Source organism: Sinocyclocheilus grahami, unplaced genomic scaffold (genome assembly GCF_001515645.1).
Source record: "Sinocyclocheilus grahami isolate Dianchi unplaced genomic scaffold, SAMN03320097.WGS_v1.1 scaffold325.1, whole genome shotgun sequence".
Lineage (NCBI taxonomy): Eukaryota > Metazoa > Chordata > Actinopteri > Cypriniformes > Cyprinidae > Sinocyclocheilus > Sinocyclocheilus grahami.
Genome location: NW_015505504.1, coordinates 689521 through 706658, shown reverse-complemented (window position 1 = coordinate 706658; position 17138 = coordinate 689521). Strand labels below are relative to the sequence as shown.

Here is a 17138-nt window from a genome sequence, read left to right as displayed (position 1 = left end):
AGAGCCTCTGCTCAGTTTTTTCATACACAATATATAAGTAAATCAGCATTCTAATGGAAATGTTCAGATCAATGTAATTAAAAGTGAGCAAAATGCAATATTAAAAGATTGTTGCAATTATATCATGCTAGCTTTATATTTTTATTTTTGTCTTCAAGTTCTACACATAATGAGTTTGTCATAATTATTATATATATTTTCCATCTTTAGATATATATCTAAAATATTGATATCTTTCTATCTATCTATGTATATGTATATAAGCAAGCAGATTTTCAGTTGCAAATCAATCAATCATTTCAGCAATAATATTGCAATTTGACATTTTATTTTATTCTATATTAAATCTTCTATATTAATCTATATTAAAGCAGCATTACAATAAATTATATAAAAATGTTGCTGTGGAAATGTAGTAATTGTATGCTCAAAGATACGTTTATCTTTCAGAAACAAATGTGATTTATCTATAATGTATATCTGTGATCGTCTTTATGAAAGAGAGAGAAAGACCCAAACAGAGACTGAAAGAGATACTTCAAGCAAATAAAAACTGTGTGTAAATCTTGATGGTTCACTGTGTACCAGCATGTGTGTGGTGAACGCACTGGAACATTGTGAGCCAATAGTACAGTAGAAACTGGTATCAGTCCACACTTCCGTTTAACACTAAACTCTTACTTCAGGACAAGCTGGGAGTGACAAAATGTTGCAAGACCTCAGGGGATTCTTTCAAACAACCCCAGTACCTTGAGACAGCCTACAATGTAATATATGCTGATCAAAGTGATATGAGTAACACAGAGGCCTTGGATTGTTCAGCTCTTTGTCTAAATATCCTTTCTAATGCAGTCAACCAGAGTGAAATATAACTTCACACCACAGTTGTCACACCATTAGCTGTCCATTCACTGTAAAGTGGAGTCAGACATAACTAACTTCACAGTTCTGGTCATAGCCTACACACTGCATTCTGTATTCATGTGGGGCTTTGAGAATGACAGCCTAGAATAATGTTTCCATTGTCATTTCTGCAACATTTAAGACCCGCATGTTGCCTCACTCCAGTGTTCGGTGAAGTGGGAACACTACTCTTCTGTGTGAAGCTGACTTTGTACAATATGGAATTGTTTTAGCTACAGCCTCGATTAATTTCGACGTTCAGTCTATCAATAGGCATTGACATAGTAGTTGAGGGTTGGCCTCGTTTGTTTAGATCACACAAGAATGCTCCCCACCTTTTCCAAAAAAAGAAAAAAGTTTCACCGGAAAAAAAGCGACTCGATGTTCGTTCCCATGGCAACCGCAAGCCCAACCTACCGCCATAGTAGAATTACCTGAATTCTCCTCAGGTGACCGATCCCCAGGCCTTTCGACCAATCAGAAGACAGGACAGGTGCACTCATGGTAGTTTCGGAGGTGGAATCTCAGGTACTCTTGTAAACTGCGACGACACTATAAAGTCTTTCACGTAAGTTCAAATTTTGCGTGGCATATTCAGAACCTCCTCCAGGTGATGTTGGGCAAAGGATGATGTTACGGTTTCTCACAGACAAAGATATCTATTCAGTCGAGTTATGCGCAAAGCTGCGTCTCAGTGATTGAAGTCTTCTGATACGTGGGAGTGAAAGATGATTTTCACGCACCGTGATTTCTTCTGAGGATTCAGCGTCTCTGTTGTTTCAACACACCTTTCATTTAGAGGAACCTCGGGCTGCATTTATCTTGTTGTCATAATTTTTGTGCAGGTGAGTCGCTCAGGCTGATGATCAGGTTCGTTGTTGTGGCGTGAATCATCACCTGTAAAAGACTCTCTCGAGCTTATGGGCTGTAAACCTGTTCTGCATCACAGGGCAATATCCTAGGCTGTTTGTCTTGTGACGTGAAGCTCATTTGTTTTGTATTAATGAAGTTATTCGCATTTTTTTTTAAATGCCATTCATACAGAGTGTGACACATATAGCCCATATGATGAATGTTCTTACATTTTTATATTTTGTATGGCAGTAGAAAAATGTCAGAAGTGGTGTAACAGAGATTTAAAAACAAAAATGATAAAACATATTTGGAATAATATTTTATTACTATTTTTTACTAGGCTATTTCTAAAAAAAAACTGTAAAGCAATTTTAATATCAATGGTGTAATCAACATAGGCTACAGGAAGCCATTTTGTTGTCATGTGACAATCATAAAACGGAGATGACCCCTTTAAACCACTATAAGATAAAAGAAAGAAAATCTTAACTTTTTTTTTTTTTCTTCAGAAAAGTATGATGTAACACTCCTGGCATATATCTCATTAAACCAGAGCTTTGGAAGAAAATGATGGGCTATACACATTCATAATTTATGAAACCAACATAAATGCAATGTTTATATTTCTAAGAACATGTGATCTAACACGAGTTTTAAACTAGATTTAAAAGACTGCTCCACCTTGGACATCACTTGTCATCGATCCCTAGCAATATCCATTTTATAACATTAATGTATCCAAATGAAGGGTGGAGATATAGGCCTAGCCTATTACAATAAAGTAGCCTATATTAAACCTAATCTATTCTCTAGTCTAATCTATCTCAGATTACACTGTGTTGTTGTTATTCTTGAATAGACATGTTGTCTATTGTTGTTCTTACGTCATAGCGTCATATACGTGGGTTTATAGATCACGATTCAATGCTAGGTACACCTAAAAATAGCTACAACACAGTTCTTCCAGTTTTAATGTTGAAGTAGTAGGCTAACTTGATCGTATTTATTTATTTATTGTCTGTTTAGTTTTAACAATGACAGAGAAAATAGCTCCCTGGTGGAGGTCTTTCGTGGGCAAGAGGAGAAAGGCGGCCAGAGAATCGGCGGCGACACTGGAACAGGACCTCTGTAATCAGCCTTCAGAAGGGTCCACACAGCATCCCTCCGCTGAGCCGGACCAACAGCTCACCTCACAGACATGTCCAACGAAAGAAGTGGGCAACTGCTTACCGAGCGACGAAACATATGACGACTCAGCTGTTCAGCCAACTTTCAACGAGAGCTCAAATCGCCGTAATCTCACCGTGTCCCGCTCCGGACGCTTCAAAGAGAAACGGAAGACCCGCGTGAGTCTTCCACAGAACAACGGGGGTGATGGGAAACCCACTGCAGCCAAATCAACCGACGTCCAGTCAACGCGCTGACTGCAACCGCGGTTTATACCCGATGGTAGAGCACTACCTCCATTCTGAGACTGTTGAACTCCGTTTGACTCATGAATGCAATGCACTTATATGAAGTTATGAGGATAGCCTTTTGGAGTAAGTTAATCATATCACAGAGACTTTATTTTCCAAATGCTGGAAATAATGACATTTCCCTGCTGAAAAAAACTGCATAACTTGTTTCTTAGCCTAGGCAGGCTAGTCTTTTGTTGGTTTTAAAGGGGTTTTAGGCACTTTACAACTGGTCTAGCTGGGAGACCAGCTGGGCCAGTCTGGAAGACTAAAGAATGCTGGGTTAAATACAACCCAGTGCTGGGTAAAATAGGGACAAACCCAGCAATTGAGTTGTTTTGACCCAGCGGCCAACCTTCTGGGTAGTAACCCAACCGCTGGGTCAAAACAACCCAATTGCTGGGTTTGTCCCTATTTTACCCAGCACTGGGTTGTATTTAACCCAGCATTTTTTAGAGTGTAGACCAGCCTTAAGACCAGCAAACCATAAGTTGTTTTTCAGGGTTATTAGACATTCAGCAGAATTATTTTTGTGAAGGATAAAACATAATTTTTTTAGAGCTTTGTCATACACAATTTGCACTGTTTTGTGGTGTTACTGCAATGTTTCATGAAGGACTCGTTAGAAAGATTTAGCAGCAATTATTTTTTAATGGTAATCAGTGCGCTGTAAGCACAGCCTTATCATGACTTGTTTTTAATGCTTGTCCATGCATGCCACAGATTTTATAAGGGTTAGGGTGGTGGACCTATCCGTCCAGAATCACATTATTATATGCCATGATAGTCATGCATCTGACGTGTGTTTTCTTGTGTAGTTTGTTTTATTGAATCCAGGACATCTTGTGATTAAGTTCTCCCACAGCAAAAACAGTCAATTTTCATTAGACAAACCAAAGATTCTATTCTTATAATGTTTAGTTAAAAATCTAACAGTAAAGATATAACGGAGAGGTCAAGAAAAGCAATATAACTAAAACTATAAGCCGTTAGTTTAGCAAAGAGTGTTTACGGTAGTTATATGAGTATATTATTGAAGACACAAGTTGAATTTGGATAAAGTACTATTCAGTCATCCTAAATTAGAATGGAACCTGATAATTGGGTTAAAAAAACTGTGATCAAACTATGAGATCTAATAATTTCATCTGTTATTGTGAAGCTGGTTGTAAGAGACGTAGGCCTCTGTAGCTTCAGATGTTCAGATCCTTTGAGTAGTGATGCACAGACAGATTTGAGATTTGTGTCTATAATGATGATTTAGACAAGGTTTCAGTGCAATCAGGAAAAATGTGGAATATACTGTACTCTTATGCATTAGTTTGCTAAATTTAGCTTTGGGAAGGAAGTGTTACTACATCAGATTTTAAATAAACAGATGATTTTCCATCTAAGGAATCCTTTTGTGCATGCTGAGTTGTTGTTGCCCCTGAATGTGGTTACGTGTATGTGAGTGTTTGTTATGGGTGGGGTAAACAGAAAGCAATAGGTCATTATTAGAGTTACAGTATTAGTGTGTGCTAATGCTCGTCACCTCACCCGAGGCTGTCATCTTTAACCTCATCAACCCTGTATCACAACATTCCTTACTCTTAGAAGACACGTTTCTCAGAGTGAGCCAGAATGACTACACTGTCTTTCCCTAATAGGGTGGAAAATATTAGATCATTTGCATGGACAAATGCTTTTCTTACCATTATTATAATTAAGACTTGTTGAGCCATGGCTGCACTGTTCTTATTGAATCAAACACATTTTAGCATTGTTGTTTGACACACTTAATAGTTTTTAGAAGTAGCTGAATTTATTTTCACTCAATGAAATATTGAGATACTTTCTTGACCCCATTTCTGATCAAATCTGGTTTGGAGGTTATCTTTAATTAGCCATGCCTCTCTACTCTGCGCGCACACACACACACACACACACACACACACAAACGAAGCTTTGTCCAAAACTACCACTAGAGAGCGATCTGGTCGCGCGCAGCATAGAGTACAGCCACCTGAAGCACACAAACTAGATATGATGTTAAACAACTCATAAAAGCCTTAACATTTATTTTTATTTTATTTTCGTTATAGAAATTTGACATTCTTTCTACATAAACGCTCTCGGGTGTATTATTTCGGGTTTAAACTGTAAATAATACAAAATATGACACAGCCAGGTTTATGGTCAAACTTCATGTGATGTCCGTTAGCCCCTAACTGTTCATAACTGTTGTTATTCTTTCAATTGCAATAAAAAAAAGGTTCATGGTCAAGACAACCTCCCACCGCGCGCCGCCTGCTGCTGTGTTGCGCGTGCACCCCAGACGCAACAGGCGGACTACAGAGTGCGCGTGCTGGAGTCCGGTTCAGTTCACACCGAATAAATTCCAAACTGAGAAAAGGAGCACAGCATTTGGAAATTGTGTCACGAAGTGTTATAAATGAAACATTTCTAGTGGATTATTTTTTACCAAGTGGAAAGGACATAGTTCTACAAATTTCTTCAAGTGTTTTGGTTTGACCAGCGAATTATAGGCTACTTTTTATGCGTCACGTACTTAACGGAAAATTAGACGCGAATAGACGTCGTGAAACCCTACGTCCTCGGCGTCTTCCTAATTATAACACGAGCTCGCGGTCATTAACTGTATCTCGTGGGTCAAAGGCGCGCAGTATGCGGACCCAGCCTCGCGCCCAGACTGGCCTCTGAACAGCTTCCCTGCGTCCACCGGAGGAACAGAAACCCACGAAACTTCAGCTTTCCAGCCCGCAAAGGTACAGTTGCCTTTGAAGAACACTTACACTTGACTACAGTAAACCAGGTTTTGCATAATACCATTGAACCACTACCGTTATGTTTGGCACGACATTGGTCTGTGTTCTCAGCTGGACTCTGTTAGTGAGTGTCATTGACACACAGCACTGACAGTAACCAGCCTTAAATGTGAACAGTCTGGTCATATTTCACAACTTTTCGAATGACAGTTTAGTAGGCTATCTGGATTTTTAATGGTTAAAATGTTGTACTTTGACCCTTAATGGAACAGTTCACCCAATAATGACAATTCTGTCATCGTTTACTCACACTCTTGTCTGTACAAACCTGATGCATGACTTTCTTTCTTGTGTGGAACAGCAAAGATATGTTATATTGAATATTATTAACCAAACAGTTTTGTTAACCAATGAAGTTCAATTGTACATAAAAAAAAATTATTTCTCAAAGACTTTTATCAAAATATCTTCTTTTATGGTCCACAGAAAGAAGAAATTCATACAGGTTTGTAATGAACTGAATTTACATTTTTTTGGGTCGTCTATCCCTTTAAGTAAACAAACCTATTTATTTTCATATGAATTATTCATTTAAATAATCATTTAATTTTAACTCTCTCACACTGTACTTAACATTGCAGGTATTTTTAGTCTAATGTTATAAAATTCACATGAAATTAATGAAATATATATATATATGAAAATATATATACTTAAAAAAGAATACAAATCATTCACACGTGTCATGATTAGCATCGGCCAGATATTATACAGCATGTCTCTACAGGTGGATACAAATGTTTCCACATGGGTGGACCAGCACAACCTTGGGTGTCAACATCTCCATGGGAAAGCTGTTAATGGGACTCTAGGGAAAGACAGAGAGTTGTTTGGAGCTATGCTGCTGGATGAAATATAACCCCCAAGATCATGGACAATCATATCATGAAAGAGGCCAAAGGATGACTAGCTGATTCCTCTTGTGTCTTTTGAACAATGCTGGGATTTTATCCATTTAGTGATGCACAAACGTGAAATTAATTTCACATTAGAATTTCCTAATGCTTGAACTTGTCCGTTTGTCATTTCCTCCATGGAGCAATAACACAATGTTTCTCTATTTTGACAAGAATAAACATTCCTAAAAATGAACATATTAACTAAATTCCTTCTACATTTCTCAACTGTATTTAGCGTGTTTCTCTTCCTCACACAATAGCTCTGATTAGCTGCTGGGCTTACCAGAAGTTGAGCAGCTCTATTTCTTCAACAACAGACTCCATTGTTGCCACTTTATTCTGATCTGAGATTATTTGAATGCATGTTCCTTTTACAAGTCAAGTTCACGGTTTTATATGGTAGAGATGGCCCTAGTTCAGGGTTAAATGCAGTTTCTTCAAAAGATGATCTTTGGAACCTCTCACTAGCATTGTGGAAGCAGGAGATTGGTTTTCCTAAAAGAGAAGGGAGGGTTCCTGTTGGGTGCATCTTGTGATGGACAAGCTTCGTGCCAAGAGGAACGTGCACTGTAGACTTGTGGAGAGAGAGGGGGTGTGGGGAGATCGCTTTGTCATGTTGAAACCACAGTGAAGTGCTGAAAAGTTCTTGGTGTTCTTTAACACTTGTGTTTAGCTGGAGCTCTAACTGTAAGTCAGCATTTACAAAATACATTTAAAATAAAATGTGTGGACTTATTAATTTAATTTAATTTTATATTATTTTATTTAATATTTATTAATGTAAATATCTATAATTAAACTATACATTTTGCTTAATTATAATATAAATTTCAGAACATTTATTGATCTTGTTTTGTATTTTTGTAATACATGTCATTGTAATGTATTTATTTATTTTTTGTGCTATTTTTCTGTATACCTGGCTTAAAGATGTAAACATTGTGATCTTTTGACCTGACTGACCTTTTAATATTGCATGTATCAGAAATATTTATCAGAGATATTTATATTTAATATTTATTCTGTTTCCTTTTATTTTTATATATTTGTACCGTACTGTTGTTCATTTTGTACCATGCTTGCTGTTTAAGTTTATGCTGTATAAGACTAACTAAATAAAGTACATACATATATATATATATACACACACACACACTACCAGTCAAAAGTTTTTAAACAGTAAGATTATTTTTTTAATGTTTTTTAAATAATTATCTTCTGCTCACCAAGCCTGCATTTATTTGATCCAAAATACAGCAAAAGCAGTAATATTGTGAAATATTATATTTTGATATTGCTTTATAATATTAAAATAGAATTATTTTATAATATTTTAATATGATAAAATATAATATTATATTTTAAAATGTAATTTATTCCTGTGATTTCAAAGCTGATTTTTTCAGCAGTCATTACTCCAGTCTTCAGTGTCACGTGATCCTTCAGAAATCATTCTAATGTTTTGATTTATTATTATTAATAATAATATTTGAAACAGTTGAGTGCATTTTTTTCAGGATTCTTTGATGAACAGAAAGATCCAAAGATCAGCATTCATCTGCAATTAAAAGCTTTTGTAACAATAGCACTATACCATTCATAAGCTTGGAGTCAGTATACATTTTGGGGGGGGGGCTATAGAAATTAATACTTTTATTTAGCAAGGATGCCTTAAATTGTGATCAAAAGTGATGGGAAATACATTTATAATGTTACAAAAGATTTCTATTTCAGATAAATGCTGTTCTTCTGAACTTTCTATTCATTAATGAAACCTGAAAAATTTTACTCAGCTGTTGTCAACAATAATAATAAATGTTTTTGAGCAGCAAATCAGAATATTACAATGATTAGAATTCGAATGATTCAAATGTAATAGTAAATTTAAATGTTATCTTTGAATATATAATTAAAATATAAATTTTGTTTAATTATAATAATTTAAATATCTACGTGAGGTCCAATTGAGAGGTCAAATAATGTAAATAGTCCCATCCGGAGGGCAAGGGTCACAGCTCACAGTTTGTGTTTTAATATGTGACTGTTTTTTCAGATTCTTGAGTGATGCCTGTCCCTCCTCCTCCACCTCCCCCACCTCCACATTCTGCAGCTCCTGCACAAGTGAGATCCATGCACACACACATCCACAGACAGCTATTATTGTAATATAGTTCATCAGAATGTGTGTACAATGGCTCTTTCTTTTTTCCATCTGTCTCTCTGTCTATCTTTCTCTCTGTTCCCGTCACGCAGTTCCTCCTGGCAACCACCTGGCTAGATTTGCATTATTAATTAGAGATAAAATTTCAGAGGCATATACAGCACAGGTGTCACATATTCAGATTTGGCTTTCTGTTTGAATGCATGTGCACACAAATGACATCTTTGAACAAAACCAACATTAAAGGGATAGTTCACCCTGTATTGAAAATTATGATACATTTACTCACCCTCATGCCTTTTTTTCTTCTGTAAAACACAAAAGAAGGTTTTTAAAAAATGTCCATGCCAAGATATTGTTGTTTTGGACTCCTATGACTTTCATCATATGGATAAAAACAGATGAAACGGTCTTCATCCAGTCTTTAGTCATGTTAAAATTCAGTACCTGATTAGATTAGACCATTTTTGGCTAGTTTGAGTCCTGTTTTGGTATATCATGGATACTGTGAGAAAAATCTTACCAAAGAAAACCAAAGGCACAGTGAAACTCATTAGAACTTCACAACACTAAGAAAGTTTCCATTTTTCCACTCTTTCTTTTACAGTCACGGACAGACCCTCCTAAAATCCAGCGTTCTGAGGGTGGAGGTCGCAGTGCTCTCCTGTCTGACATTCAGAAAGGGACAAGACTGAAAAAGGTCACACAAGTCAATGACAGAAGCGCACCAATCATTGACAGTGAGTCAAAATCAACTTTATTAACATAAGCCCAATTCTTTAACGCTGATAAGGTGAAATGAGTCACTTGGCAACAATCCATCTGTTTGCAAGCATGGGAAATATGAATACTAAACTGATACTATTTCAGGTTCGTTTCCTGATTATCTGATTTTGCAGTCCAAAATTCATATCTGCTGTATGATGGCAACACTGGAATGTTGTTTATTAATGTAACCAGAGCTACCAGCATTGCATTTTCAATGATTGGTTATTGAGGATGAGAGTGTTGTGTCAGCATGAGAACCTGTATTAAATTACTCTCTCGAGAAAATGAAACAAAAGAGTAAGTATGAGGAGAAAACTGACTGATATGACTGAATGACTGATAAGTTGTTAGGATTTATCAGTGTCAGAGCTATATTTGAACTCAGGGTTAGGGTTAGAAATAATCCAAATGTTCCCTGGTAGTTTTACACTCATGGCCACTTTTACCATCTGCTGGTTAAAAGTGCTATTGCAGTTTTGTCATGTGACTTAAAAAACTGTTTTATGGCGCTTTTCCACTGCATGGTACGACACGGTACGACTCGTCTCTCTCGAGAAAATGAAACAAAAGAGTAAGTATGAGGAGAAAACTGACTGATATGACTGAATGACTGATAAGTTGTTAGGATTTATCAGTGTCAGAGCTATATTTGAACTCAGGGTTAGGGTTAGAAATAATCCAAATGTTCCCTGGTAGTTTTACACTCATGGCCACTTTTACCATCTGCTGGTTAAAAGTGCTATTGCAGTTTTGTCATGTGACTTAAAAAACAGTTTTATGGCGCTTTTCCACTGCATGGTACGACACGGTACGACTCGTTACGGTTCACTTTTTGGGGGTTTTCCACTGGGTATAGTACCCGGTACCTGGTACTTTTTTTAGTACCACCTCGGTTGGGGTTCCAAGTGAACCGTACCGTTACCAAAACGTGACGTGTAAACTCTGCTGATCACGGATTGGCTGGAGAGAATCGTAAGACACACAGACTTTCTATCTGTATATGGAAATGCACAGTGGCAGATAAAGGACCAAGACCTCAGGAAGTGCTGGAGTGAGGATCACACAGAAAGTGGGGGGTGACAATGCTCCTCATCTTCCTCTTTATTACAAAGGACAGCAGTATTCTCTGTGCTCAGGACATGCCATGTTCATTAATAAGTCATTGGCTCACTTCACCTTACAGTTCCCGTTTATGCATCACTGTTTGTCTTGAGTCTGTCTGCTTTATGTGACTGAAAGTAGGATGTTCTTGGGCAATATCTTTTATTGGTCCTGAAAAAGGTTATTGTTATAACAGGAGCTATTAAGATGACGAAAACTAGATATTGAAAATATATTTTAGTTTGCAACTACAGTTTATAACTATAATTTAGTTGATGTATAAAAAAAATTGCAAACTAAATATATATATATATATTTTTTACACTTCATGGATCTAAGTCATGTTGTGTCATGTTAAACATTAATTATGCTAAAACTCAGTACCTGATTAGATTAGACCATTTGATGCCACACAACTTGAGTTTTATTTTGGTGTATCATGGATACTGTGATGAAAATCAAACCAGAGAAAAATGGGACACTGAAACTCATTGTAACTGCCCAACATTAAGTTACTCACACTGTGAAAAGATTGATATTAAATGGTAACAAAGTTTGTAGATCGGGAAGAAGGAGGCGGGAACCTAAAACTTTAATAAAGAAATGAACAAACACAAAAGGAAAGTAAAAGCAGCAGCCCCTCACGGATGACTGCCGCATAAAACATAATAAAACATCAACATAAACAGTCCAGGCCTGGTCCTCTCTCGTCCAACACTGTCGTCACTCCTCCTTTTATCCTTCCGGAGCTCCTCCGTGGGACTCGAGACCGGTGAGTGGCGCAGGTGTGGCTCATTATGATTTACTCCACCGGCCTCGCTCCATTCCCACGGTTCTCAGCCCCGCCCCACTCATCACATAAATATTAAATTATTAATATTAAATGATTAATGATTCATTATTAATATTAATATTCAATTATAAACATTAGAGTCTGCTATAAAATTGTAATTGATATTTAAAAAAAAAATAAAAAAAAATATATATATATAGCCTATTCATATCCTTTACACTAACACTAACCATAAAATCAGATGAAAATTGTAGATTTATTAAAAAACCTCAGCCTTAAGACTAAATCTAACCCTGAATGGTGTATTGCAGTGTAATCCAGGAACATGCTGTACTTGGTGAAATCACAGTAAGCATAATGGTGATGTGTGCATTTTTGCAGAACCTAAAGTGAATAGTGTGGATGACAGTGGAAGAAATGTGGCTGCTGGAAACTCTACAAACACAGCAGGATCTGCTCCATCTGCAGTGGGTCCAAGTCTGAGTGGAATATTTGCCGGGGGATTTCCTGTACTCAAACCATCCGGGCAAAGAGACAAACAGCCACATCACAACCTGGGTATTGAAGTCAGATCTGTTTATTTTCATGCTTTGTATATTTTCAGTACTGGACAACTTTTGAATTACTTTTTGATATGGCTTTTTTGTGTTTCAGTGTCTCGTTCCGGCTCTACCGCAAGCCTGAAACAGCCTCTCTGGAACCCTCCATCACAGGGAGATGGGTTCAGAGGAAGCGCCCCTGATCTTTCCCCCTCCCACAAACCTTTGGAAAGAGCCTCCACACTGTCTAAAACTCGGCCTATTTCCTCATACACAGCCCCTCCCTCCCCAAGCCAAACTACACATCCTTCTTTCAAACTGTCTTCTACTCCTCCTTCTTCTGCCCCTCCACCTCCTCCTCAGGAGCGGCCCAGTAATAGACCACCTCCTCTCCCCACCTGCCTTCCCCCACCCCCTCCTCCTCAAATGGCAAAACCCACTTGGTTACTTGTCCAATCACACTCCATTCCCATGCCTACGACTCCGCCTCCTCCACTGCCTCCATCGGTTCCTCCGTCCTCACTTCCTGACAGATCATCTGGGGTCTTCTACCCTCCACCGCCTCCATCAGTCCTTCCATCCTCGCTCCCTGACAGGTCATCTGGGGTCATCTACCCTCCACCACCTCCATCAGTCCCTCCATCCTCGCTCCCTAACAGGTCATCTGGAGTCTTCTTCCCTCCGCCCCCTTCTCCAGGCCCGTTAGAAATGAAGGACAGTCCTTTAGGGCCTCCTCCCCCACCTCCTCCTCTTCCTGCTCCATTTGCATGCAGTCACCCCTCCTCAGCACCTCCTCCGCTACCTCAGAAAGCACCTCCCGTGCCTTCACCTACATACAGGCCCAGCGTACCACCTTTGCCACCATCTTACCCCTGTAACGCCCCCAGTAGACGGCCCCCTGCAGTGCCACGTTTTGCAGGTAGATGACGAATTACCTTTGTTATGTATATTATATACAAATTTTAATATATTTTAAAATGTAATTCATTCCTGTGATGACAAAGCTGATTTTTCAGCAGCCATTACTCCAGTCTTCAGTGTCACATGATCCTTCAGAAATGATTCTACTGTGCTGATTTGCTGCTGCAAGAAATAATTCATATTATTGAAGACAGTTGTGCTGCTTAATATATCTGTGGAATTGTGATATTTTGTTCAGGATTCTTTGATGAATAGAGAGTTTAAAAGAACAGCATCTATTTAGATTATTTTTGTAACATTATAAATGTCTTTACTGTCACTTCTGATCAATTTAATGCATCCTTGCTGAATAAAAAAATATTTTAAAAAGTACTATTACTGTACAATAATACAACATTCCATTTGTTAACTTTAAGATAACTACGTCAGTTAAAATGAACTAACATTGAAAAATACTTCAGAAGCATTAATCTTAGTTATCATTAACTAATTGGACTTTATAAGTGTTATAAAAAACGTTTTAATGGTACTGTGTTTGGAAATATAATGTATATATATTAGAACAAAAACTAAAATGAAAACGGAACTGAGATAAATTATAGTCAGTCATATATTAAGACTTTTGGATTGACAGGTGCTCCACGGATGGCTCCACCCCCTGCTCCCCCTGCTCGATCTCCTAACACTGAACTCTCCAGTAGGATCCCACCCCCTCCTCCTCTCCCACTGTCAGCTCCGCCCAGCTCAGTACGCAACGGACACCTGCACAGCTTAGGTGAGACTGCGGGTTGTCATTAATGATGAAGCTAAACGTCTAAATGGGCTATTATTACCATCTGATGAACAGCAACAAGCAGTTACACTAGTAATGAAATACAGTGAAATTATGATTTACTAATAGTGTATTTGCATGTTTGTGTTTGTGCATATGCAAAGCACATTAATTTAGCATAGCATTTCTGTTTTTTCTTTTCTTTTTCTGCTTTTCAGATGACTTTGAATCGAAGTTTCACTTCCATCCGATTGAGGACTTCCCCCCTCCCGAAGAGTTCAGGCACTTCCCACGTACCTACCCCAGCAAAGAGAACAGAGGTACAACAACCTCTTTGTGTGTGAGAGTGTATGTGAGCAAAGGTGAAGTTTCTGTTCAATTACACTGCTCATAATGTTGCCTCTGTTCATTTAGACAGGCTTGAGACAGATGATCCTTTTTTCTTTTAATTATTTGTACAATTGTAATACTGCGTTTGCTTTATACACAACTACATGTATAATGTAGCCTAAAATTAGTGGCAAAAAAGAAGGTGATAATAGGATGGGAGAAGTTTTCATAACAAATTCCAGAATATATTTAGTATCGATGTGCTTGAATTTGACAGCAAAAAAATCTGCATTATTAACACCTCTTTAAATCCAAATATAGCATTATGATGCTCACACTGTGATGCACTTGGAGTCAATTAAAATCATGGGTTCCACAAAAATATTAAGCAACACAAGTGTTTTCAGCAATTATAATAATAAAAAATGTTTATTGAGCAGCAAACATTTAATTTGAAAATATATTAAAATAGAAAATAGTTATTTTAAAGGTACACTATGTAACTGGATATGATGTGTCACGCAGGTACTGGGCTATTCCACAACGGTTGTCATCCATACTGGTCTAAAATAGTCTGAATATAAACACTTATTATAGGTGTACCGTAGTGATTCAGGCAAAGACAAACATTTTAATTGTATTATTATTTCTGTTTTTACTGTATTTTTGATCAAATAAATGCAGCATTGGTAACAATTAGAGACTTCTTCCAAAAACATCTTACCAAACGCAAACTTTTGAATAGTAGTGTATACTGTATACAAGTCTCTGTTTCAATGTAAACAGTTTGTTTCAAGATCCATTTATTATCAGATCCAAAATGAAGCAATTGTCCAAAACTGAAAATAAATAGTTTGATCAGTTCCTCAGTTGATTGGTATAATTTATAAACAAGCAAACACTGAAACTAAATCTGGAATGACCAGATTCTTATTGAAAATGAACTCTTCCCGTTTTGTTTTCACAGTCAACCCACAACCTCCTGCCATGAGGACTCAGTTAAGATGAAATAGGACAATATGAAGTTCGGTGCTAACCTTTTGCAGGACATATTTTAAGCCTCGTCCTCATCATCAGTGAAGAACAGCAGCCAAATCTGTAGGTCAAATCAACTCACTCGAGCACCACTTTATCAATCTCAGCTGCATTATCTGTGAAAACATTCTAGTTGGATGTAAAACTAAATGTTTTTTTTTTGCCATCCACATTTCAAGAACAAGTTTCCTCATTACAGCTGCAGCCATGTTAAAACCCCTGATTCTTAACACACACAAAAAGTGTTTACCTGTCTAATTAATTTTCTTCAGTCAATAATAAGTGTTTTAACATTTAATATGTTTCGGGAACAAAAATATTATGCCTAATAATTCTGCTTATCATACCTGAAAAGGCTTTTATTAATTATCCTATCAGCTGTCAACTTACCCTGAATGGACTGAAAGGGCAAATGATTAAACTACTAACAGAATAAAAATGAGAAAAAAAAGATTAAAACATGGCTTTACAAAATAAGGCAAAAGGAAAGAGTGTTAAATCTGTGCATACAGATCAGAGAAGTCTTGCTAATGTTACGGTTTCAAATAAAGGGCATCCGTTTTTGTAAAAGGGAAGGAAGTTAACCACTATGAGTGAAACCGTGTTTTAGGCCTAAGGTGAACAGAATAAATGGTTGAAATGGATGAAACTATATATAGAAAAATTGTATTCAATTACATTTCTAAAACTAACACAAGTTTATTAGACAATGTCTTGTTTATGCTTCTAGTGGCTGCTGGAGCCCTTTGTTACTAACTCTACATCTAACTCATCAAATAAAGACTTTCTAATACACCAAAGAAAAAAATACTCTTTTGTTTTCCCTCAGTCTATGTTTAATTTTTACAAATATCTGTATTTGAAATCTGTGCCAGTATGAAATGCTGTATTAAAGCTCTGAATCAAGGACACATGTGAGACACTGGGAAACATTGCCACCCACTGGACATACAAAATAAGGCAAAAGGAAAGAGTGTTAAATCTGCGCATACAGATCAGAGAAGTCTTGCTAATGTTACGGTTTCAAATAAAGGGCATCCGTTTTTGTAAAAGGGAAGGAAGTTAACCACTATGAGTGAAACCGTGTTTTAGGCCTAAGGTGAACAGAATAAATGGTTGAAATGGATGAAACTATATATAGAAAAATTGTATTCAATTACATTTCTAAAACTAACACAAGTTTATTAGACAATGTCTTGTTTATGCTTCTAGTGGCTGCTGGAGCCCTTTGTTACTAACTCTACATCTAACTTATCAAATAAAGACTTTCTAATACACCAAAGAAAAAATACTCTTTTGTTTTCCCTCAGTCTATGTTTAATTTTTACAACTATCTGTATTTGAAATCTGTGCCAGTATGAAATGCTGTATTAAAGCTCTGAATCAAGGACACATGTGAGACACTGGGAAACATTGCCACCCACTGGACATGCTTGCAATTTATTGCTCTGACTGAATAAATGATTATTTAACCCAAATAAACATTACAAGACATACTTGTTTCTGTGAAAAATGATCAAGCAGAGAATTATTAGGTATCTTTTCATAAACATTTGGTTCAATAAATAAAAATATATACAATAAATACCTGCATTTGCAATACATGCTTTACAAGGCACGTACCAGCAAAATAGTGCTTAGTCTCTTGGGAACAAGAACTTGATATACATGCAGGAACATGCACAGTCCTAATCATGCATTTGCAATACCAAACAAATAAATAAGTTTCACATAAACATATTATACATTCTATAGAAAAATTGTATTCAATTACAT

At 37.0% G+C, this 17138-nt stretch overlaps 2 protein-coding genes across 3 annotated transcripts; both read left to right on the top strand.

Annotated features, from left to right (window-relative positions):
* The first annotated feature begins 1495 nt into the window (after nucleotides 1–1495).
* LOC107602392 (proline-rich protein 15-like) lies at nucleotides 1496–3210 on the top strand. The gene is made up of 2 exons (XM_016294880.1): nucleotides 1496–1748; nucleotides 2785–3210. Exon 2 carries the CDS (start codon nucleotides 2793–2795, stop codon nucleotides 3180–3182), a length of 390 nt encoding a protein of 129 aa, XP_016150366.1. The 5' UTR covers nucleotides 1496–1748; nucleotides 2785–2792; the 3' UTR covers nucleotides 3183–3210.
* Nucleotides 3211–5527: 2317 nt separating this feature from the next.
* LOC107602389 (WAS/WASL-interacting protein family member 3-like) lies at nucleotides 5528–16212 on the top strand. Of its 2 annotated transcripts, none has more exons than XM_016294877.1 (8): nucleotides 5528–5983; nucleotides 8996–9063; nucleotides 9711–9843; nucleotides 12147–12323; nucleotides 12420–13223; nucleotides 13860–14000; nucleotides 14216–14317; nucleotides 15295–16212. In XM_016294877.1, exons 2-8 carry the CDS (start codon nucleotides 9007–9009, stop codon nucleotides 15333–15335), a joined length of 1455 nt encoding a protein of 484 aa, XP_016150363.1. In that variant the 5' UTR covers nucleotides 5528–5983; nucleotides 8996–9006; the 3' UTR covers nucleotides 15336–16212. The 2 variants fall into 2 exon arrangements, with proteins under 2 accessions (XP_016150363.1, XP_016150364.1); XM_016294878.1 differs by lacking the exon at nucleotides 5528–5983 and adding an exon at nucleotides 7316–7629.
* Nucleotides 16213–17138: the final 926 nt, after the last annotated feature.

Bases quoted from the DNA above. Each gene is read 5' to 3' on its own strand.
- LOC107602392 (XM_016294880.1), top strand. From the start codon at position 2,793: ATGACAGAGAAAATAGCTCCCTGGTGGAGGTCTTTCGTGGGCAAGAGG.
- LOC107602389 (XM_016294877.1), top strand. From the start codon at position 9,007: ATGCCTGTCCCTCCTCCTCCACCTCCCCCACCTCCACATTCTGCAGCT. The intron at 13,224-13,859 runs GTAGATGACGAA...TTGGATTGACAG, and splicing joins TGCAGTGCCACGTTTTGCAG to GTGCTCCACGGATGGCTCCA. The intron at 14,001-14,215 runs GTGAGACTGCGG...TCTGCTTTTCAG, and splicing joins CGGACACCTGCACAGCTTAG to ATGACTTTGAATCGAAGTTT.